The 23,451-nt window shown below is 39.3% G+C and overlaps 1 protein-coding gene across 8 annotated transcripts in view; it reads right to left on the bottom strand.

Annotated features, from left to right (window-relative positions):
• kiaa0232 (KIAA0232 ortholog) overlaps positions 1-23,451 on the bottom strand; it is a 130,286-nt gene that overhangs the window by 54,284 nt on the left and 52,551 nt on the right. For 6 of the 8 annotated variants that reach the window (XM_087980040.1, XM_043674210.2, XM_043674209.2 and 3 more), the window contains one exon: positions 21,717-21,854. The exons of 1 other annotated variant lie outside the window; for it this stretch is intronic. In XM_087980040.1, coding sequence (XP_087836166.1) covers positions 21,717-21,854 — 138 coding nt within the window. Of the gene's footprint in view, positions 1-1,287; positions 1,311-21,716; positions 21,855-23,451 lie in introns of those variants that run through there. One more of the 8 variants, XM_043674212.2, reaches the window with a different exon arrangement.

The following is a 23,451-nucleotide window of genomic DNA, read 5'->3' as shown; positions in this document are numbered from 1 at the left end:
TTTGCATATTCTCTCTTTGATGCCTGATAGTGTCTTTTGGAAATTGACAGGAATTACCATCTTTGCTACAATTCAGGGGTTGGGGTTTGGCAGAGGGATGCTGAGAGAGATAGATCTAATCACCACTGGTATGTAATTGGTTTAACCATTGATTACATCTACTTAACAGCATTAAGTATTGTTGGGCCATGCACTCTTCTGCCAGAGCAATCATTTACTCCAGGATCATCCTGAAAGATAACCTCTGGCTTGAGTACAAAATGGCTGATCAGTACATACCAGTGTTCTCTTTATCCTGCAGTGCCTTGTCCTATAATCAAAGAAATTCACCCCTCACTTGCCAGTGGATTCCACATATTTTCAGAAGCAACTGTATGCTAACAAGTTCAGAACCACAGAAGAAAACTGTTTGGACACAGGCCTTAAAAGCTACAATCTTAGTTTAGAACATGGTTGCCACTGAAGAGCCTTGGTTAAAAAATGAACATAAGGACACTAGCCATACCTGACTACTTTAACTGATGTACATTCACATTTGCCCTCACATTTTATATGCTTAGTGAATTAAAGCAAACAAATTACTTATAGTTTTTACAAGGTCTTAATTACTTGACTGAACTTCCAAGCTGACACTGCATTGCAAAATGCATCAACACTATTTTGGTGAGCCCTCTCACTAAAGATATTAAGCATATATTTCAACTCATGCCTTAAAAGATTAATTAACAGAACTAAGCAGCTTCAATCTCACTGGATATCATACACAAGAGATGATTGCACACAAAATGCCATTTACAAGACAAGCTGTTCTGATACTTAAAGTTTTCAATAATCCAGAAATCAGAAATAAAAGGAAAATATTGTAAAAAATAAGTTTAACTGAGTAACTCAGTTACAAAAAGAGAAAGGAATTTGCATTATAATACGTTACATTTTAACTTGCAGGCCAAACATTTAATTTCAGTGCCCTTTGTGAGCACGCCCTTCCACAGAATTTCTCTTGTGCCCATTCAACACAAGCATGTCAAAATTACGAGAGAAATATTGCCCTTGTTTCTATTTTTATCAGCTGAACTAACTGAACATCTACTGTTGTGTACAACCTAACTAAATATCTGTATCACGCTTCCTTTGAAGGCCTTTGACTTCAAGCCACACAGAACTTTGTCCACATAATTTCAAGTGATTACATTATGTGCCCATTCCATTCATTACAAAATAATGAAGCTGAAAGACTACAACAAATGACAAAGATAGAGAATGAGAAAGAAAATACCAACACTTTACCATCCTGCTTTAGCAGGTAAAAGTTTGCGTGCTCTATGCTCTGCATTTCCTCTTACATCACAGTATCGCTATCAGCTGACAAGCTGCATACTGAGTCACAGCAATCCAGTGCAGCCAGCTGTATCAAAAATAGATCACAGCACAGAATGCCAAGCCTCAAAGGACTAGTTATTCCACTTCGTTAGCAGTAGGTGAAGCTGTACTGCTTACTCAGATGTTAAAACATTTCTAAACCTACACATAAACAGTGTTGATTTGTTGCCACATTTGATTAAACAATTTGCAGTGTCATAATCTATTACTTTGCTGTATTTGCTGCCACAGCTCCTTTCACAACATGCATACATTACTGGCAGGTCACTGGCCTCAAACGAGACCAGATTTTCAGCACCATATCTCGTCAATGTGATCTTACGGATTCAATTCCTTGAAGTTTGCTGCTTGTTTACTTTATAAGCTGCTTCTTTAAACATTAAGTTTTATATCCAGCTACACTAGTTCTCAATCTCTCAATTAGACATTATCTAATCCCCTTCTTTGAACATCCACCTATTGTCAAATACTCCAGTTAAATACCCTCAGAATACTCTTGGATTGCAGGGAGCTTTTGCACAGGCTGTGAATATTTAAATCAGCAAACCTCAAGCCTGATCGGATCAAAACCAGAAACTGAATAAAGAATGAAATCCTGCTCCATATCAGTACTCCAATCACTACACCTGAGAACCACTCCACTTTATACTCCCAACTTATAAAATGATATGAGACAAGTTAAAGACAAAGGCAAAGGAATGTCTCCATGAAATAAAGAACACACATTAGTGCTTAACATTTTAATACATTCAACTGTGCAATTGGTCCCCAAAGAACCAAAAATCACATCAAATAAAAATTACATTTGATTATTCCCAGATGTCTTCATTATTATAAAATTGAGTACCCCCTCAACTTAGTGAGCAACACCAAGAGATACCATTAATTATAAACAAGTACTATCTATGCCATTCACTTCCTATCCACATTAACATACTAACTGCACCACAATGTGTCAGGCACTCTAGATTTGTATTTGGAATAGGAAAGCTGCATGTCAATATTCTGATAATGGGAAGCCCTAGATCAGGATTTGACTGTATTGATGGAAGTTGTCAGTTTCTGAAGACCTCCTAGACTCTCAGCAATATCCTTTGCTCTCCCAAGTATTATAATGTTAGCTGATGGTAATACTGAACAAGTCAGATCCCAGAATGAAGTCTGGCTTGATAGATCAAATGGCCCGATATATCAAATGTTTTATTTTTGCTAGTTTAACATGGTGGTCAATAACTGAGCACATTCAGAACAGGCTGCCAAAATATTTTCTAACATTAGTTTATTACCTGGGAATAGCACAAACTATTTTACAGCATACAAGAACTATTTCAAATGATCTTGTTACAAATATCAGAAATAAAGATCAATTATTTTGCACTCAACAATAATCGGACAGAGTTAAACTTTAAAGGGAAAACAGGGTAACTCATCGCTAAAGTACCTTGTTCAGTGGGCACAGCTATACAGTACATGGTATCTTTCCAGTGAAACTCTGGATTCAACCGATGTCATCTTCATTAGCTGATGTCTCTTCCCGGGATCTTTAAACTGCTAATATAGCTCTCGATTTCTTAACATGGATTGCTTGAACTCTTTTCAAAAGTGTGCGCTTTGGGAGCTTTTCCCTCACTGACGTTAGCTACTCAGAACTTCTTTTTGGTCCAAAGTGCTTTGGAGACTGCTTAGCTAATAGCCTCTTTTATGCCTAGATGTTCTCGTCTCTCTCTTTTAACTTCAAAGAATGAACCATGTGAACTTCTGTGAAACCCTAGTACAACAGCTTTTACAAAATTACAATGTATGGTTTGCAGAATCCCTCCAGAAAATTTCATCTTCTACAAGTGAAATTTAACAAAATTCCTCGCTTCTGAATCACTCGCTTTTCAAATGCTCAATAAAGAACTTTTCAGTTTCTGGCCTTTTCTTGTCACATTTCAGCTTCAACTTTGTATCCCCACATAACTTTTCTGAAGAAATTACTCTTGCTGCAGTTTTCCTGGTCAATGGAAAACTTGCCTGAGAAACCATGGCAAGATCAGTTTCTCTTCTAGCTACGGCTCCGGCTGAGATGGAGTCCCTAGTCCTGCTCTTTTCCTGAAAAAAATGGTGCCACACCACTGATTAAAAAATGTTTTCAAAGAAATCATTGACCTGACTATTCTCCTGGTTTGATTTATGCTTTTCCTAGTTCTGGAGCAACTTGGCAAGTTTCTACTAACAGCCATCCAATCCATTTCTCGTGATCAGCCACCAACACTCACCTTTCAAAAGCCTTGACTGTTTAAAAAATGGTTCTTTGTTCCTCCCCTTAGACTGTCTCCTGGACACTTGGTCACTTAAAATATAAATTGTCCCTCAGTTCAGTTCACTTAGACCCCAGCTCACCCTGGTATTTGGCTAAGTCTCTGGTTCCTCCAATTAAATATTAGGAAAACTAATACTATTGCCTTGTGTCAGATATGCCATACCTGATTTAGACTGTTCACAACTTTATACTTAACCTCAGGATAAGCTTCTGACCACCTACCTGCTCTATGTTTAGGTCACCTTCGTCCAACTCTACAAAATCTACCTATGTCTCCATTTATTTCTGCCTTCGTTATTTCAAACTTTACAGTTATCATGCATTGACTATGGATCCCATTTTCCACTTTCTGTAAACACTAAATCATTCACAACTCTGTCATGTTTGATGCATTGGTACTATCATCGTAAACTTAGTGTATTGGTCCAGAGGCACAGACTTATGAAATCAAATTCATGGTAGTTTGAGGAAGTTCAATTCAGTTAATTAATAAATCTGGAGTAAAATGCTCATCTCCCCAATAAAACAAAACTGTCTGGGAATAAAAATCAGATTTGCTTTACTGATGCCCTTTCGGAAAAGAAATTTCTCATCCTTACATAGTTTGGTCCACATCTGACTCCAGACTCAAAGCTGACTACTTTCCCTCTGAAATTGCCAAACAAGTCACTCAGCTCTGCCAAGGTACAACAGAAAAAATGTGCTGGGTATATTAAAGACTAAGGAGAAAGTGAGGTCTGCAGATGCTGAAGATCAGAGATGGAAATGTGTTGCTGAAAAAGCGCAGCAGGTCAGGCAGCATCGACGTTTCGGGCATTAGCCCTTCTTCAGGAATGAGGAAAAACCTGAAGAAGGTTTCCTCATTCCTGAAGAAGGGCTAATGCCCGAAACGTCGATTCTCCTGTTCACTAGATGCTGCCTGACCTGCTGCGCTTTTCCAGCAACACATTTCCATATTAAAGACTAGTTGTTCAAGAAGCAACACAATGACACTACTGTGCCTTTAATAGGGATTTGTTCTGTCCTCTTTCTCTTGCCACAGTGGTGCAAGGTGCAAAAACATCTGCTTCAGAAGCAGTGAGTACACAGCTTTCAGCTCCTGAGTATTTTTAAAAATTAGATAAAAGAAGGAGTGCATGAAGTCATGCTCTCCAAGACCCAGCTAGGCTTTCATTTTGATTTTCAGTAAGTGAGGTTTCTGCTGCTGTTGCTAACAGGTTGGGTTTTCTGCTACTCAAGTCTTAGACAAGAGGTTTTATCTTAGAAATAAGAAGAAGCGGACTGTTTCTTTCAGTATTTTCTTCTGCTGGACGAGAGTGAGAAGTCAGCTGTGTGAATAACACTGTTTTGCTGAATTTGCCTTTGCCTAGGGTGTGTTTATGGGATGCAGCTATATTGGAATAGTTAATGATTAATAATAAAATAATATTAAGTATTTCAAAAATGTTATGCCAATTTCTGTTTCTTTATTCTTACAATACAGTTTAAAAAAAGTGTTTTACTTAAAATCTAATAGTGACCAATCGAACACAGCACCTTATCTTTGCCTGTAAACAAAACAAAAAAGTTAGGGTCTCAGCTATTGTCTTGCTGTATTTTGAGGGGATGTGGTCTGGTCCAATACATCACGATCTCAATTAGAGATGGGCAATAAATATTGTCCTTACATGTGCTGTTCACATTCCAACAATGAATTTTTAAATTCCTGATAATTCCTCACCCCTAGGCTGGCTGACCAATACTGGCTCCCATTTAAGCAATGCCTCTATTTTAAAACTCTTCTCATTGTCCTCAGATCCGTCCATAGCATTGTCTCTCCCTAGCTCTAAATTTCATCCTGGTTCATAATCATTTCCTCTAAGCAACATTTATGCTCCTGTACAAGCTGGCACTTTTAAATCTTTAATGTCATGCAGGAATGTCAAAGGCTTACACACTACTAAAAGAGAGGGGAAAAAAGGTACCATTGTCCAAAACTTGCTGAGATATTTGTCATCCTTCGATTCTGGATGTGAATATTCTGGATTCATTATTCCATCATTGTGGGTCCCACCTTCAGCTTCCAAAACTGAGTTCCAGAGTTCCTTCACAAAAACATTTGCTTTCCTCTTTCAACGTACGATTTAAAAACAAGCTTCAAAAATTTGCCCTACATCACCTTACATAGTTTCTAAGATCTTAAAGCTTTGGAGCAGATGTAAACCATTTTGCCAATCAAGTGTGCTCGGCCATTCAAAACCATGGCTAATTCTCAAGTCCATTCTTTTTGCCTTTTCCCCATAATTCTCAATTCCTTTACTGATATCTCAGCCGCTGAAAATGTGTTGCTGGAAAAGCGCAGCAAGTCAGGCAGCATCCAAGGAACTGGAGAATCGACGTTTCGGGCATAAGCCCTTCTTCAGGAATTCCCTTTCCATTCTAATTTCTCTACCCCTCATCCCTAAGCAATTACTTTTATTTAAATCGAGCACAGCTGTTCTCAACACAGCATTCTGTTTGAGAATGAGAAAACTAAAATTTACCATGTTACGGTCACTGTTTCATGAGAGATATTTTACTTAACCTTCATGTACATTCAGAAATCAAACTAGCGAGATAAATAATGTCAAACATTCCCCCATGAGTCCAAAGTCCCTTTGTACATGCCCTCATTATCTCCTGATTTATTCTGCCATTCAGAATAGCTGGCAGGGGTCTGTACAGACTACAGAACAACGCTGGTTATCTGAACATCGATTCGGCAAATTTCGGATTATCCAAACAAGACCTCAAGGTCCCGATGCTTGGATAAACTGTGTTATCCGAACATTCAATTATCTGAACAAAGTACTCCCCATTCGTGTTATTCGGATAATCGAGGTTGCCCGGTACTCCCACTAATATCATCTTGCTCTTAATTATTTCTTGCCTTCGCCCATATTGATTTTATATATTTTGATCCTAGACCATATCTTGGCAATTATACGTGTTCCATCTTCTCCAAAGTTATCCCACTACTCTCCCCTTCATAGAAACATAGAAAGCAGGAGCAGGAATAGGTCATTCAGGCTTTGAGCCTGTTTTGCCATTCAATAGGATCATGGCTGATTGTCTATCTCACTGCCATATCTCCATTTGCTCCCCATAACATTCAACGCATTTAATATTTTTGGGACCAAAACGCTACAGAGATAAGACAGCCAATGACAGTGCCATGGAGCAAATAAATCATTCATAAGCTTCCACACAAGGAATCGTGATTTGCACCTGGATTCTCAGTCGGAATTATTCAGTAAAACAGAAAATTGTATTCAGATACTCTCCATGTTACTGTTGCAATGACAAAGTTCTACCTATTGAGATAACTGAGATAAAAGGATGCCCCAGCATCTCCTACAGGTAATTTCAAGCAAAGAGTAAAGATTCCAGATGTGTTATGTACTTATATTTCAAAGAGATGCCTCAAAATTTACCAACAGGAATGACACCAAAATATAGAATGCTCTTTCCACAAGACGACATTCATCCAGTCATATCCATGCGACCTGTTAGAGGTACTTAGGTAGATCCACTTCACAGCCTTTTCACCTTTAGCCTCGAAACTTCTATCTCTTCAGATAATAATGCAGATGTTACTCCCCAAGAGGACCTAATTTGTAACCTCTGGCCTAATTTTCTATACGGTCTACGCAGAACCTGATCTTTTCTCCTATCTATGCCATTGGTACCAACATGCACAACGACCTAAGCGATAGTGAGAAAAGAGAAAAGGCTGATGCTGCTACAGTGGATAAGGGGAGCAAGAGTAATAGTCAAGGGAGACAAAACCTCAACAGAGAATGAGGCAAGACTGACAAATTAAATTGCATTTACTTTGATGCAAGAGGACTGACAGCTAAGGCAGATGAACTTATAGTATGGTTGGAAACAGGAGACTGGGATACCAGAGCTAATACAGAAATATGGTTGAGGCACGGACACGACTGGGAGCTTAAGTGTTCCAGGTATAAATACTATAGCAAGTGGGGAGTGGTGTTTTTGAGGAGGGAGAACATTACAGTTATACTTAAGAAGGTTATACTTAAGGATATTCTTGGGCGAGCTCCCACAGAAGTTACACAAGTAGAATTTTAAAATAAGAAAAAGATGATCACCTTGTTGGGATTGTATTATAGCAGAAAATAGAGAAAGAAATATGTAAGGACATCTCAAATGTACAATAAGAAGAGTTATAACACTTGGGGATTTTCGTCCCAGTCTGTTTGGGAATCCATCATAGAATTCAGGACTTGGATGGGAATGAATTTATAAAGTGCATACAAGAAAACACTCCTTTTCAATATGTGGATGTACCTACTAGAGAAGGAGCAATACATGATCTCTTGAGAAATAAGGCAGAGCAAGTGACTAAGGTGTCAGTAAGGGAGCATTGTGGAGCAAGTGATCATAATCCCATTATTTTTAAAATAATTATGGAAAAGGATAAACCACATCCAAAAGTCAAAGTTCCAAACTGAAGGCAGGCCAATTTTGATGGTATTAGGCAGGAACTTTCAAATGTTGACTGAGGAAGGCTATTTACAGGTGAAGGGATGGTTGGGAAGCAAGGCCTTCAAAAATGAGAGAGTTCAAAGACAGTATGTCCCCGTTAGTGTGAAGGACAAGGCTGGTCGATGTACTGAATGCTGAATGATTAGAGAAATTGAGGCACTGGCCAAGGAAAAGGAGGCATACATCAGATACAGGTAGCTGGATTCAAGTGATTCCCAAGACGACTACAAGGGTAGTGAGTATATTTAACAGAAAAATCAGGAGGGAAAAAGGGGGATATGAGATTGCATTCTCTTTAACCCTAACTTGCCAAAGCTAAGTGATTTTTAAAAATACATTAAGTGCAAAGGAAAACCAGGGAAAGAATAGGGCCCTTTAAATATCAGTGTGGCTGCCTATGTGTGGAACCACAGGAGATGGGTGAGATATTAAGCAAATATTTCATGTCAATATTTACTTTGGAGAAGGACATGGAAGTCAGGGAACTTGGGAAAATAAAGTGTTGCCTGGAAAAAAAGTGTTTATTACAGAAGAGGTGGTGCTGTTGGCCTTAAACACAAAGATAAATCTCCAGGACCAGATCAGAGCTTGTCTATTTCCCATAGCCATGTCCTGCATGATTTTGGAAACCTCTATTAGGTCATCCCTCAGCCTCTGGCACTCCAGGGAAAACAGCCCCAGACAATTCAGCCTCTCCCTATAGCTCAAATCCTCCAATCCTGGAAACGGTGTAAATCTTTTCTGCAGCCTTTCAAGTTTCACAACATCCTTCCGACAGGAGGGAGACCAGAATTGCACACAATATTCTTATACAGAATATTAGTTAAGCCACTATATGACGTCCTAACCTCAATGCTTGGAGCAATAATAGCGAGCATACCAAACATCGCATTCACTACCTTATGTACAACTCCACTTTCAAGGAACTATGAACCCGCACTCCAAGGTCCTTCTGCTCAGCGACACTGCTCAGGGCTTTACCATTAAGTGTCTAAGTCCTGCCCTGGTTTGTCTTTCCAAAATGCAGCACCTCACATTTATCCAAGTTAAACTCCATCTGCTACTCCTCAGCCTATTGGCCCATCTGATCAAGATCCCATTGTACTTTGAGGTAACCTTCTTCCACTACACCCGTGTCATCTGCAAAGTTACTAGCTATACCTCCTATGTTCACACCCAAATCATTTACATAAAAAAAGACAGTGGACTCAGCACTGATCTTTGTGGCACACCACTGGTCACAGGCTTCCAGTCTGACAAAGCAACCCTCCACTACTACCCTCTCTGTCTTCTACCTTCAAGACAGTTCTGTTTTCCATGTGATCTAACCTTACTAACCAGTCCACCATGAGTAACCTTGTCGAATGCCTTACTGAAGTCCATATAGATCATGTTCACCAGCCTGGCCTCACCAATCCTCTTCACTATTTCAAAAAACTAATTACAGACAATTCCCCATGCACAAAGCTATGCTGATTATCCCTAATCAGTCCTTGCCTTTCCAAATACACGTAAATTCTGCCCTTCAGGATTTCCTCCAACCGCCTGCCTGATGTCAGGCTCACTGGTCTGTAGTTCTTTGGCTTTTCCTTACCACTTTCATTAAATAGTGGCACCACATTTGCCAACCTCCAGTCTTCTGGCACCTCACCCGTAGCTATCAATGATACAAACATCTCAGCAAGGGGCCCAGCAATCACTTTGTTAGCTTGCTAGAGTTCTAGGGTACAACTGATCAGTTCCCAGGGATTTTTCTGCCTTTATGCATTTTAAACCATCTAGCACTACCACATCTGTAATATGGACATTTTTCAAGATATCACTATTTATTTCCCCATGTATTCTACTTTTCATATCCTTCTCTACAACAACACTGATATAAAATACTCATTTAGTCACTCCATCTCCTGCCGTTCCATATGTAAGTGGCCTTGATCTTTAGCGGGTTCTATTCGCACCCTAGTTACCTTTTTGACCTTAAAACAATCCCTGTTGTCTGTACCTGACATTATCTTCCTTCTTGATCTTGACCAAAACCTCAATTCTCTTGTCATGCAGCATGCCCTACACCTACCAGCCTTGCCCTTCACCTTGAAAGGAGCATTCTGCCTCTGGAGACAAATCTCATTTTTCAAGGCATCTCACTTTCCAGCTATCCTTTTACCTGCAAACATCCACCCCAATCTACTTTTGAAAGTTCTTGCCCAATACAAAATTGGCCTTTCTCCAATTTAGAAGTTCTAAATCCTGGGTATCTTTTTGCATCACTATTCTCAAACTAATAGAATAATGACTAATGGTCCCAAAGTGCTCCATATTGACAACTCAGTCACCTGCCCTGTCTTATGTTACAAGAGTAGGTCAAGTTTTGCATCTTCTCTACTAGTACACCCACACAAACAAAAAAAATGTTCTTGTACAAAAGTTCTTATCCACTCAAGCCCTTAATACTATGGCAGTTCCAGTCTATGTTTGGAAAGGTAAAACCTCTACCATGACGTTGTTGAAAGGGATTCTGAGGGAGAGGACGTACTTACAGTTGGAAAAGGACAGGACTGATTAGGGATAATCAACATGGTTTGAAGTGTTGGAAAATAGTGTCCCACGAACTTAACGGAGTTATTTTTTGAAGAGGTGACAAAGATGATGATGAAAGCAGAGCAGTAGACGTATCTATATGGACTTCAGCAACACATTCCAGAAGGGTGCTGATGGTAGACTGGTTAGCAAGGTTAGCTCACATGGAATCCAGGGAGAGCTAGCCAACTGGATACAAAATTGGCTTGAAGGTAGGAGAGAGAGTGGAAGAGGATGGTTTTTCTGACCAGAGGTCTGGGACCAGCAGTTTGTCACTAGAGTCAGTGTTGGGTCCACTGCTTTTTGTCATTTATACAAATGCTTTGGAAGTCATTGCAGGATGTTTGGTAATAAGTTTGCAGATAACACCAAAATTGAAGGTGCAGTGGACAGTGAAGAATGTTACCTCAGGATCTTGAGCAGATGGGCCAAGGAGTGGCAAATGGAGTTTAATTTAGATAAATGGGATGCATTACATCTTGGTTAAGGAAAACCAGAACATGACTAATGCATTTAATGATAGGGCCCTAGGAAGTGCTGCCAAACAAAGACCTAGGGGTGCAGCTGCATGCACATGCATCCTTGAAAGTGGAGTCACAGATTAACAAGGTGGAAGGCTGTGTTTGGAGCACAGAATGCTGAAGGGTGACCTGAATAAATGTTTTTTTTAAATCAACTGGGGCATGCATAAGGTGAATAGCCAAGATATCTTTCTTAGGGTGGAGTTGTCCAAAAGTTTAACAGGCACAGGTTTAACATTCGAGGAAATTTTGAGGGGGTAATTTGCATATAGAATGAACTATCAGAGGAAGTGGAGGCAGCGGGTGCAATCACAATACAGAGGAACATTGATTATCCAGCAAGGTCCTGATGCTCGGCTGAACTAAGTTTTCCGACATTCGATTATCTGAACGAAATAGTACCAGTGCGTGGCTTTGGATAATTGAGCCTCCTTCATATTTAAAAGGCATCTGGACAGGTATATATGAATAGGGTGCGTTTGGAGGCATATGGGACTAGGTTAGATTTGAAAATCTGGTCAGTGCAAATGAGTTGGACTGGAGGGTCTGTTCAATGCTGTATGAACATGACTTTATAACAACTGAAAAGCACAACAAAATGTGCCTCCACCACACTCCGGAAGTGCATTCTAGATCAACATCGTTTCACAGCTCAGATGTGAAAGGATTGGAGTGCATTCATGAGTGAACCATAAATTATTAGTGAGGAGGTACAGCATGTAATTAGAAAACCTAAACGTTATCATTTATGACAGAAGGAATTTAATACAAAAATAAGCAGTCATGTTTCAATTAAACAGGACAAGACCACATACCAAGATGGATTGGTCACTCTATATATTTAAAAGGGTAAAATGAAATGGGGACAGTTCACAGAAGGTTTAGCAGGCTAACACTGAAAAAGAGGGTTGACTGAACAGGAAAGGTAGAACAGGCTAGGCTTGTATCCACAAAAGTTTAAAAGAGTGAAAGACATGCTGATTAAAACAAAAGATCCCAAGGGTTCTTGACAAGGTGGAGATGCAGAGAGGTGTTTCCTCTTATGGGAGAATTTAGAAACTCATGTCACCCATTGAAAACATATTCAAAGTTTTTCTTGACAGTCATGAGTCTTTGGAATTCTTTTCCTGAAGGTGGCAATAGAAATACATACAATCCTTGAATACTTTAAAGCAGAAACAAGTGGATTCAAATTTCACATTAAAAGTCAGACCGACCACAATCTTAGGAAATGGCAGAGCAGGCTCAAGGGGCTGAGAGGCCCATTGCTGCTCCTAATTTGTTTGTTCATATGTGTATGTTTACTGTGTAAAAGTAGCATTCCTCCTCTATTAAGAGAAATCAATAGGGTTTTGAGAGTCAGGATTTCAAAATAGCAACATAAACATGTTGATTACTTTTGATGTCATTTTCGAAAATCCTGACGTTCTGAGGACAGCTTGGACGAGACATGACTGGAGTCAGAAGTATAGCTGCTCTCTTTAAAGATTTTCAGAGCAGTTCAATGAATAAGACACCTCAGCAAAACTTTAGTTTATACATCTTCGAAACATGAGTTGGATTAAAAAAAAAAATCGGCATGACATTAGAGGCTGAAAGTGAAAGTTTAGGCTCTCCGTTTCAATGTATGCAACACAATGGGATGACTCAGTTAAATAGACCAAAGATTGGAATCAGAGGGGTAATTTCTCCAGATTTTATGTAAATTGATGTTAAAAAATAAATTGAAAACTGATTTACTGGGTGCTAACATTTTTCTGAAGCATATTCTTTATTTAGATAAAAATAAGGTTTCTTTGTAGAACAGCCTTCTATTGTTCAAAAACAAATTTACAGCCTTGCGTGAATACCTCATCAATTCATAGAAGAATCATAGAATGCTTACTGTGTGGAAGGAGGCCATTTGGCCCAACAAGTCCACACCGACCCTCCAAAGAGTAACCCACCCAGACCCATTCCCCTACCCTATTACTCTACATTTAACCCGACTAATGCACCTAGCCTACACATAGTTGAATACTATGGGCAACTTAGCATAGCCAATTCCTTTAACCTGCACATCTTTGGACTGTGGGAGAAACCAGAGCACCTGGAGGAAACCCACACAGATAGTTGCCTTAGGCTGTAATTGAACTTGGGTCCCTGGCACAGAGGCAGCAATGCTAACCACTGAGCCACTGTGCCACTTCAATTGACCATGTTAACTAAACATTGGAACCTAGTGTGATGGATCCTTTTTGGCAAATGACTTGTCTCTTAGTATTTGCTCAGATCACAACACACTGGTTGCTATTTGATTTTTGAATTGTACAATTTATTTTATATTGTCTCTCCTATTTCTCATAATCAAAGTAATCTCTTTGTACCTTGCTTTTCTATACTCAGCTGTCTTCAAGTATACCATAAACCTGACATTCTTCATAAAATGAATTAGAAAAAAGATGCTTAAGCTGTCTTGTATCATCCAGGGAACAACTCAATTTGGTTTTAATGCCTTTCTGCCTCTTGGGAATAAAACTCAACCATACTAAAAACGACCTCCGCTTTAAAAGGCAGCCTATTATTCATTCGTAGTTTTGCCTGCCAATCTTTGACTCCAATTTATTCTGTTGAGATCTGCTCTTAACCCATTGAAATTGACCTTCTAAATTCTGACTTTTTTTTGTAATTAATGTCAATCATATGTTATTACAGCTGCTGTTTTAGAAAATGATCGCCCGTTTTGAGCTACGTTCAATGATAATATTCAGCCAGCTAAAGAAAGTTTTTAAGCTGCATCTTGAAATAAGCTGAAACTGTTCTGTATACACAATATGGCCAGTAACAATCTACTCGACTGAACTACAGAACAAAGCCGAAACAAGTCTAATTTGAAAGTAAAGCACTAACTGAAAATACATTAAATACTGAAGATATTGAATATAGTTAGACCAACAATTAATGTATTAATTAAAATATTTGCAAAGGAAGGTAAATCTAGTGTGTATGTAGATGAACTGAAGTTAAACCAACTGACCAACTTGGGTACATGGATAACTGAAACAGACAACTGTTTGCAATACATATTGGCCATATTGTGGGAGCAAGACACCACAGGTTTCAGTTTATTAGTTATTTGAATGAGATCGTTGATAATTATTCCTGGCTAAAAGAAGGTACATTTTGTGAATCATATGATCACGTGTTGACACATTTTGACTTCCACTTTTGGGCTGGTGTTGCCCTTGGCCAGAACATGTGCCTAACAGGCTAGTTTCTCTAGCAAGAGGAATGCCAGAAGAGGATTAAACAGCTGTTGTGGAGATCAGCTGCTCATCTACATGAAGGAACTTAGAGTAGTATTTGTCACTAATTGATACTGGTCTTGAATCTAGACATACTCAGGCACAATATTTTGATGGCAACTTGTCTGAATAACCATAGAAAACACCAAAATAATACTGATATCCCATGGCAATACACCAGTAACTTTGTAGACATGATAAATTGAATATTTATTATTGCAAATCTTTTGTATTTCATTTTATTAATTTGTTGCATTTTGACTTTTAATTTGTCAGTGGAATTCAAAGATCATTCATTTAATGAAAAGCTATAGAAATTGTGACAGGAAAGAATATTCAAACAATTGGAAAACCAAAACTTTGCACTAAGTAGTACATTTTAAAAATCTTAATGGAAAATTATACACCAGTGTATAAACTAGACCACAAAAGAATCAATAACTTGCCTTTAGCTCTAAGATAGACGAGCCATTTTGTTGTACAGATTGATCTGAGATGATTTCAAATACAAATCAGTCTCCTTGTTCAAGTTGCTTCTCAACTTTTAAGGAATATAAATACAGGAGGAAAACCACTTCACACAGATATAAGCAGAACCAAGTGAATTACTATCTCAGTAGTTCTCCGGTACAACTTGGGAGCACTTTTGCATTTAAGTCAAAAGTGATCAACAAAAGGCATGACTTGAGAACTGTCTCTAAAATCTGAATCATTTAAAATTCACAGTAATTTAGTCAGCTGAAAATATACATCAAACCCAGACAAAATCTTGCAATCTATTTACCTCTGGAGGTAAATGCCAATTTTCTTTTTGGCAAAGCTACGATACATATCCCACTATTCCATCTTTCAACTTTGGAGGACCAAAATTAAACTATGCATAATAATGGAACAAAGTATATAATCTTGCAACATGGAGAAAGTAAGAACTGCAGGTGCTGGAGATCAGTGTCGATAGTGTGGTGCTGGAAAAGCACAGCAGGTCAGGAAGTATCCAAGGAGAAGGAGAATCAACATTTCAGGCAACAGCCCTTCATCAGGAATGAGGCTTGTGAGCCCAGGGGGTGGAGCTGGGGGGACGTAGCTGAGTGTGCAATAAGTAGATGGAGGTGGGGGTAATAGTGATAGGTCGGAGAGGAGGGTGGAGCAGATAGATGAGAAGCAAGATGAAGGGGTAGGATAGGTCATAAGGGCTGTGCTGAATTGGAAGGTTGGATCTGGAAGGAGGTGAGGGGGGGGGAAAAGAGGGGTGAGGGGAAATAAGGAAACTGGTAAAATCCACATGTATCCCATGTGGTTGGAGCGTCCCAAGGCAGAAAATAAGGTGTTCTTCCTCCAGGAGTCAGGATTTGGCGAGGCAGGGGGCCCAGCACTTGCATGCCCTTGAAGTAGGAGGGGAGTTGCAGTGTTCGGCCACAGGCCAGTGGGGTTGTTTGGTGCGGATGTCTCGGAGGAGATGTTCTCGGAAGCATTCTGCAAGTAGGCATCCTGTCTCCCCAAACAGAGGAGCCCGCATCAGAAGTGACAGATACAGTAAATCTTGCAACACACCCTGCTCCACACTAAAAGTACCTGGCAAAGTTTAACACTTTTTGCATAAAATGTTACAGTTTAGTTGGGCCTATAAATTACATTGGCCATATAAGGTAGAATGACTGATGCACCAGCTGAGGTAACAATGAAGCATTGGTCAAAAACATTCAGTATTGCGCTCCTCATTCAAAAGGACAACAGCAAATTTACAATAAGTTAGAACTGAAATTAAAATTACAAGTCTAAGACATTGCTTGAAGATTTTAAGATTTAGAGAGCAACATGTTTGATCTCCATGTGGCAATACAGCTTAACTAAAAACAGATGTTGTTATGGACCACTAGACCAAACCCCCCCTCAAAATTTAGCTAGGAAATAGCCAAGACCTTACCTTTTAAGATAAAAAGCAAGCATAAAGGTATGGCATTCCAGATGAAATTCAAATCGATCAAATTACAGTGCTTTAAGCAAAATGCACTTTATTCTTACACAGCTAAAATACAAAAATAATTGGTACAACTTTAACTCAATTGAAATACTTCAGAATAAAATTTAACTAAACATTCACTGCTCCAAGATAGCAGGATCCCATTAACACACCATTGGCAAAGACAAATTCAGCATGCGAGAAAAATCTGTTTTGCTATCTCCAGTCCAAAGAGAAAGGAATAATAAAAATAAAAAAAATCTAGCAGCAGGGAGAAAATTCGAACTTAAGCAGCAGAGGGCTGTATACAGCAGCTTCAAATCTCAACTTCAACTGGAAGCAAAACTGAAACCCCTAGTCTAAGATCCTAACTCTACCCACTCATGATTCTTTTGTCCAATTTAAAATAAAACATCTCAGAGCTCAAAGCGGTTTACCCACTGCTTCTGAAATAGACATTCTATCTCCAGGTTGATAACACCAAACTGCTAAAGAACAGCACTAAACAATCCCTACTAAAGGCACAGTTCCGTCTCAGAACATGTTAGGAGTACATCAGAACAAAATTAAAGATTAGTGATCTGCAACATTTCTTTCTGCAGATGTTATTTCCAGTATATCAGCACACGCAGTATTTTGCTCACTCATTTAACATTGCTGGATTTCAAATTATTCTCATCACAAACCATAGCACCCTTAATGATAATTTCCAGAATCTTAATGTAAATCTGAATGAAAATTTGCATTTCCTACTTCTGTCTTGCACCCTTACACTTTTTAAAAAAAAGCTATTTGTGTCCAATGAACAAAAAGCAGTTGTTGAACTTAGGCTAGTTAAATAGCACCAGTGCTAAAAGCATTCAGAACTCTTCGATTTGAAATAGCATATTAATTTAGGCAGTGATCTTCAATTGGCAACAAACTATATACAATACTAGATACTTGCAGGGGTTACCCAATGGAGTCTTAGTCTCCATCTTCCTGAAGTAAGATGAACAAAGATGCAGCCTTTCAAATTTTAAAGGAAATGAGCAACGTTAGTAACCATGAGTTATTTCCTGTGTGAGGCTATATCAGTCAAATCCCAGTTTGAAGTTCCTCATGTTCCATCATTTCTTGACAGACCAAATCGAGCTGTTTCTGGTGCAAGGTAGCTGACTGCTGTGCAGCAAGTTTTGAATACTTCATGCTGTGCAAAGATCACGCCATGAGAAAGTTAGAAAGCCTTTACTTTTAAATTAAACGTAAAATTTGTCCTGTTTCCTTCAGTAGTCATGTAATTGAGACTTTGATGCATCTCGTTATGATTGGTTTAACTAATTAGTTGCCTTTGTCAGTCACCTGTGCTCACCAGCTCTTTTTCATATCCTCATCACACTGGACCATTCACGGAACAGAGGAGCTTGAAATCGCACCCTGCCCAACATTTGCATATTCCCCATCAATAGAGTATCTGATAACTTCCCTTATTGCCACACACCTTGGGTGTTGCGTTTCCTATAGTACAACAATTATGTACCAAAAGTACTAATTGGCTGCAAAGTGCTTTGCAATGTGAAACATGATTTCTAAATCAAAATCCCCACTTTCATCACTTACATTTCTATTTAGAGGAGAAAAATAAGCTATTCAATATGAATAATGTCTTTGAAACAAGAATCATTAAACTATTGGTAAGGACATCTGTGAAGAAAAAGGCATTTTATTTCAAGTGAGATGTTAAAAGAAAAAACACACTAGAAATTAAATCTTTATCTAAAGCTGACACTTCAGTGAAACCTGTACACTGACATCCTCAGCTGATGTATGCGGAGGATAAAATCAAATAAAATGTGTCAATTATTTTAATAAAAATTTGCACATTTCCCATGGCTTGGCTAACAAAGTTGATGTAGTGGGCATCATTAGTATAGTGATTTACAAACACATTGCATACTAATCAGGAATTGTGGAACTGATAGATGTTTAGTTTTAGTTTCTGCTAAGGATTAATAGTAAATGAAGGGAAGATTAAGAGACAGCTGGAAAATGAGAGAGAATGTGTAGGAGAACACAATTGGCAGTTGTGGGAGTATAAGAAAAACTGAAAGACAGAAGCATAAGGCAAAGTATTGTAGTGGGGTCTCCAGGCAAGGTGGGGAGGGTGGAAGGGGGAAGGAGAAAAAGCTGGGCTGTGTGCGCGTGTGTGGGGAGGGGAAAGAGGAGAGAAAAAGGGACAGATGATAAGAGCACGTGAAGGTGAGGTTGAGAGACTGAAGCACTTTGGGATCATTTATCTTAAAATACGCGGCCTTAGTGTAATGATAATCCAACAAATATGTGGAAGAGGTCGTTGTGAGCACAACGTGAAAATCCACATTATTAATTAGATATCAACTGAAATGACCCAGTCAACACAAAGCTCTTAAGGCACACAAATTGTAGAATGCATTGTGCGAGCGTTTGATAAATTCATCCAACCATACACAGAACAAAAAGCCAAAGTAGAAATATTGCTTTCAAGTTTGGACATGATACCAGAAAGAGACAGAAGAAAATCTATAAAATATTTTCACGGACAAAAAAGTGGGAAAATACTTCAAAACACTAACAGTGGTAAATTTAAGACCGGGAATTCCAGGTGCTTATGGGGAAAGGTGACTGAAAAATTGCTAAAAGTGTGTCAAATTTTCTGTTCACTTCAATTAATGGATTTAAAATCATGACTGCAAGCCCACAATCTCCCCGACACTATTCCTCCAGTGTTATTCTCTGCTGGAAGTGGCCAACAAATAAACCTACAAAGAATATAGTGAAGGCGAACAATTCAAAATAAACTTAGAAAATGTTGAAAGTAATCTGTAGGTTGAACAGCAAGAGTCCCAGTTCTGATAATAAGTCAGTGACCCACAAATAATCCTGGTGCTCTTTCCCCAATGCTGGTTGACTATTTCTAAAATTGGTATTTATTGTAAACAAAGGTGAGCCATACAGAGTTAAATATGGCGAAACTGAGAAATGAGAACAAAACGTCAGAGAAATACTATTAAACATCAGATGAAGTCTTAATCCTGGGGAAAAAAAAAGTGTTCTTTTTCTTCCCAATTAAGAGTGAATACATGCAACAGGAAGCTCAGAGGGTCAGAGAGATTTTGGGATACTTGTACACAAGCTCTTGAAGGGAGCTGGTCAGGTTCATAGGGTTGTGAAGATAACATACAGGATGCTTGCTTTTATCAGGCAAGGCACAGATTATAGCAGCAGGGAAGTCATAATTGAGCTGGACAGAATAGTGTTTAGGCCACAGCTGGAGTACTGGTCACCACTTTAGAGGAAGGATGATGTGATAACACTTGTGGGGGAAGGGCTGCAAAGGAGATTCATCAGGATGTTGCCTGGGATGGAGCATTTAAGCTATGAAGGCTGAATAAGTTTGGTCATTTTCTTTGGAGCAAAGATTGAGTGGGGACCTGACAAGAGTTTTAGGAGCACAGACAAGGTGAATATAAAGTAAAGGCTCCATAACAAGGCGGCATACCTTTAAAGTGAAAGGGAGGTGGTTTAGCAGGGATTTGAGGAAATATTTTTCACCCAGAGGGTGGTGGGGGTTTGGAAAGTACTGCCTTGTCAGCTGAAAACCTTGCAACATGAAAAAAAATTATTGGGTGAACACTTGAAATATTAAGGCTATGGGCCTAGTAAAGCAAAATGGCATTATTGTGTAGCTAGCAGTGTACTTGATTCTGTACCACCTTGAAGAGATTCTTCTATACTACACAGTTCAATGACTAACATAATTCAGGTCACAGAAGGGGCTCGGTTGATCTATCATTTGTTATTTGGTGCCAATCTTAGTCATAGCTATAGAGGTATATGTCCAGCATGGAAACAGACCTTTCGGTCCAACTCATCCATACCGATCAGACATCTCAACCCAAGCTGGTCCCACCTGCCAGCTCCCAACCATATCCCTCCAAACTCTTCCTATTCATATCCATCTAAATGTTTTTTTAAATGTTGTAATTCTACTAACTTCCACCACTTCATTCCTTACACATACCACTCTCCGTGAAAAAGTTGCCCCTTGGGTTTCTTTTATATCTTTCCCCTCTCGCCCTAAATCTATGCCCTCTAGTACTGGAGGCCCCCATCCCAGGGAAAAGACCTTGTCTATTTATCCTATCCACACCCCCTCATGATTTTGTAAACCTCTAAGCTCACCCCTCAGCCTCCAATGCTCCAGGGAAAGTCCTAGCCTATTTAACCTCCTAGAATAGCTCAAATGCTCCAACCCTGGCAACATCCTTGTAAATCTTTTCTGAACCCTTTCAAGTTTCACAACATCTTTCCAATAGGAAGGAAACCAGAATTGAACGCAGTATTTCAACAATGGTCTAATCAATGTCCTTCTGACCTATCTCTGCACACTATTTCAATCAAAATATCATCCAGTGCCTTCTTGATTGCCTCAACTGAACCTGCCTCTACTGCATCCCCAGGCAGTGCATTCCGTAGCCTGACTACTAGCTGTGAGAAAGTTTTTTTTCCCCACACGGCCTTTGCTTCACATGCATATCAATTTAAAACTATGCCCTCATTCTTTTTCAGGGGAATATTTTGTTAGTGAATTGCATTTAAAAGTCAATACTATGGAGATGATCATCTCCTCTGAAATGGCAACAGCTCTTAACTCACTGCAATGACATATTCCTTACATCCCTGCTATGTAAGCAACCAGTCAAACAAAACCAATATTGAACAGATCATAACAGTGGGATAATCATCACAAAATCTTTCCATTCTTCAAATTCTACTTTCATGCTTCTTCATTGTCAACACCATTCAGATGACAATAAAAATAAAAATGTTCAAAGAATGGAAAGTTTGATATTATTACTCTAACAGTACACTGTTAGATGCTGTGTGAAGTTTCCTTTCAATCTGTATTTGCCTTCAGATTAGTATAATGATAGAAAATAAAAAGAACCACAAATTATTCTATGCAGTTGTTTAAACAAGTACATCAAGTATAGCACCTCGGAAACTCATTTCAGAAATTTCAAGTGCTCCACTGATTTCCACACATGCTCTTTTAGAAATTTACAAGCATTGGGAAACACCCCAATTAGCAGTTGGTAACATATAATTTTCAAACAATTCAGATTTGCCAAATTCCTTACTTCATCAGAAGCAGAACGTAGACACTGAACAGCAGCTTGTTTCTTCATTTCCTCAACACTCAGATCTGAACACTTCTTTTTCCCTTTTCCCCATTTCTTTGTGGTTCCTTTCTCCCAGCCCAAGAAGATGTCATTTTCCTGTTGCATAAAATTGGAGTGGAATAATTAGTACAGTACATAAAAAATACCATGTCACAACTCCAAGTGAAGCTTAACAAATAAGTGAATCAAGAAAAAACACACTATCCTTTAATAAAAGCACACATTGGACAGTTTAAAGATAGGCAGCTGCATGCAAGATACTGCAAAGTCCACTTGAACAATGCTCAAGGTAATTGACACTTTCATGGCTACTAGCAGAGCATGTTCAATTAACCAGCTGATCACTTTGACATATACTACCTTCATATCCTCCAAAGCCCCTTAAGCAGCAGAGTAGATAAGGCCAAATCAGGCGAAGACCCAAGGATGGCTTCATTCGTCACAAGAGCAATGGTTGCCGGAACTCCTACCAATACTTGCAGATATACTCCAGTGCCTTCACGTCAACAACTGTTGCCATGAAATAAATGCGCACAGTCTTTGTATGTCAATACAACAGGAAGAACAGTACCACACAGGAACAGACTTTCCAGTTTACCAAACTTGCACCACAGTCTACAGTCATAGAATCAAAGAGATGTACAGCATGGAAACAGACCCTTCAGTCCAACCCGTCCATGCCGACCAGATATCCCAACCCAATCTCGTCCCACCTGCCAGCACCCGGCCCATATCCCTCCAAACCCTTCCTATTCATATACCCACCCTAATGCCTTTTAAACGTTGCAATTGTACAGCGGCCACCATTCATTCCATTCATGTACCACCCTCTGCGTGAAAGCGTTGACCCTGAGGTCCCTTTTATATCATTCCCCTCTCACCTTAAATCTATGCCCTCTAGTCCTGCAATATTCCAGTGGCTGAACCAATGTTCTGCATAACTGCAATATGACCTCCCATTTCCTGTCCGTAATACTCTGACCAATAAAGGAAAGCACACGTAACGCTGCCTTCACTATCCTATCTACCTGCGACTCCACTTTCAAGGAGCTATGAACCTGCACTCCAAGGTCTCTTTGTTCAGCAACACTCCCTAGGACCTTGCCACTAAATGTATAAGTCCTGCTAAGATTTGCTTTTCCAAAATACAGCACCTCTTACACAAATTAAACTCCATCATTCAACCCTACATTCTATATCTTCCATGACTTTTCCACAGTAAATCCCATGCAAGGACTGCACAAAACACTACATAGGACAAACAGGAAGACAGCTAACGATCCGTATCCATGAACGCCAACTAGTCACGAAATGACACGACCAGCTATCCTTAGCAGCCACACACACAGATGACAAGCAACATGAGTTCGACTGGGACAACAATACTATTATAGGACAAGCCAAACAGAACAGCCAGGGATTTCCTAGAGGCATGGCACTCATCCACAGATGATATCAACAAACACAAACACATCGACCTGGACCCAATATACCGGCCACTGCAGCGGACAGCTGGAACTGACAACCAGAAGCGGCAGAGATAAACGACTATAAATGCTAGAGGAAACAACACAAAAGCACTTCACAGGAGGCTCCCAAGCACTGAGGATGTCACCTAGACAGGGGAGGAAACGTCTGCAACACAAATTCCCAGCTTGGCGAACAGAACCACAACAAGAAACTCCATCTGCCA

The sequence above is a fragment of the Chiloscyllium plagiosum genome, unplaced genomic scaffold (genome assembly GCF_037043375.1).
Source record: "Chiloscyllium plagiosum isolate Xiang-an unplaced genomic scaffold, Cpla_swu_hap1 HiC_scaffold_36, whole genome shotgun sequence".
In the NCBI taxonomy this organism is placed as follows: Eukaryota; Metazoa; Chordata; class Chondrichthyes; order Orectolobiformes; family Hemiscylliidae; genus Chiloscyllium; species Chiloscyllium plagiosum.
This window is presented reverse-complemented; position numbering and strand designations above follow the sequence as displayed.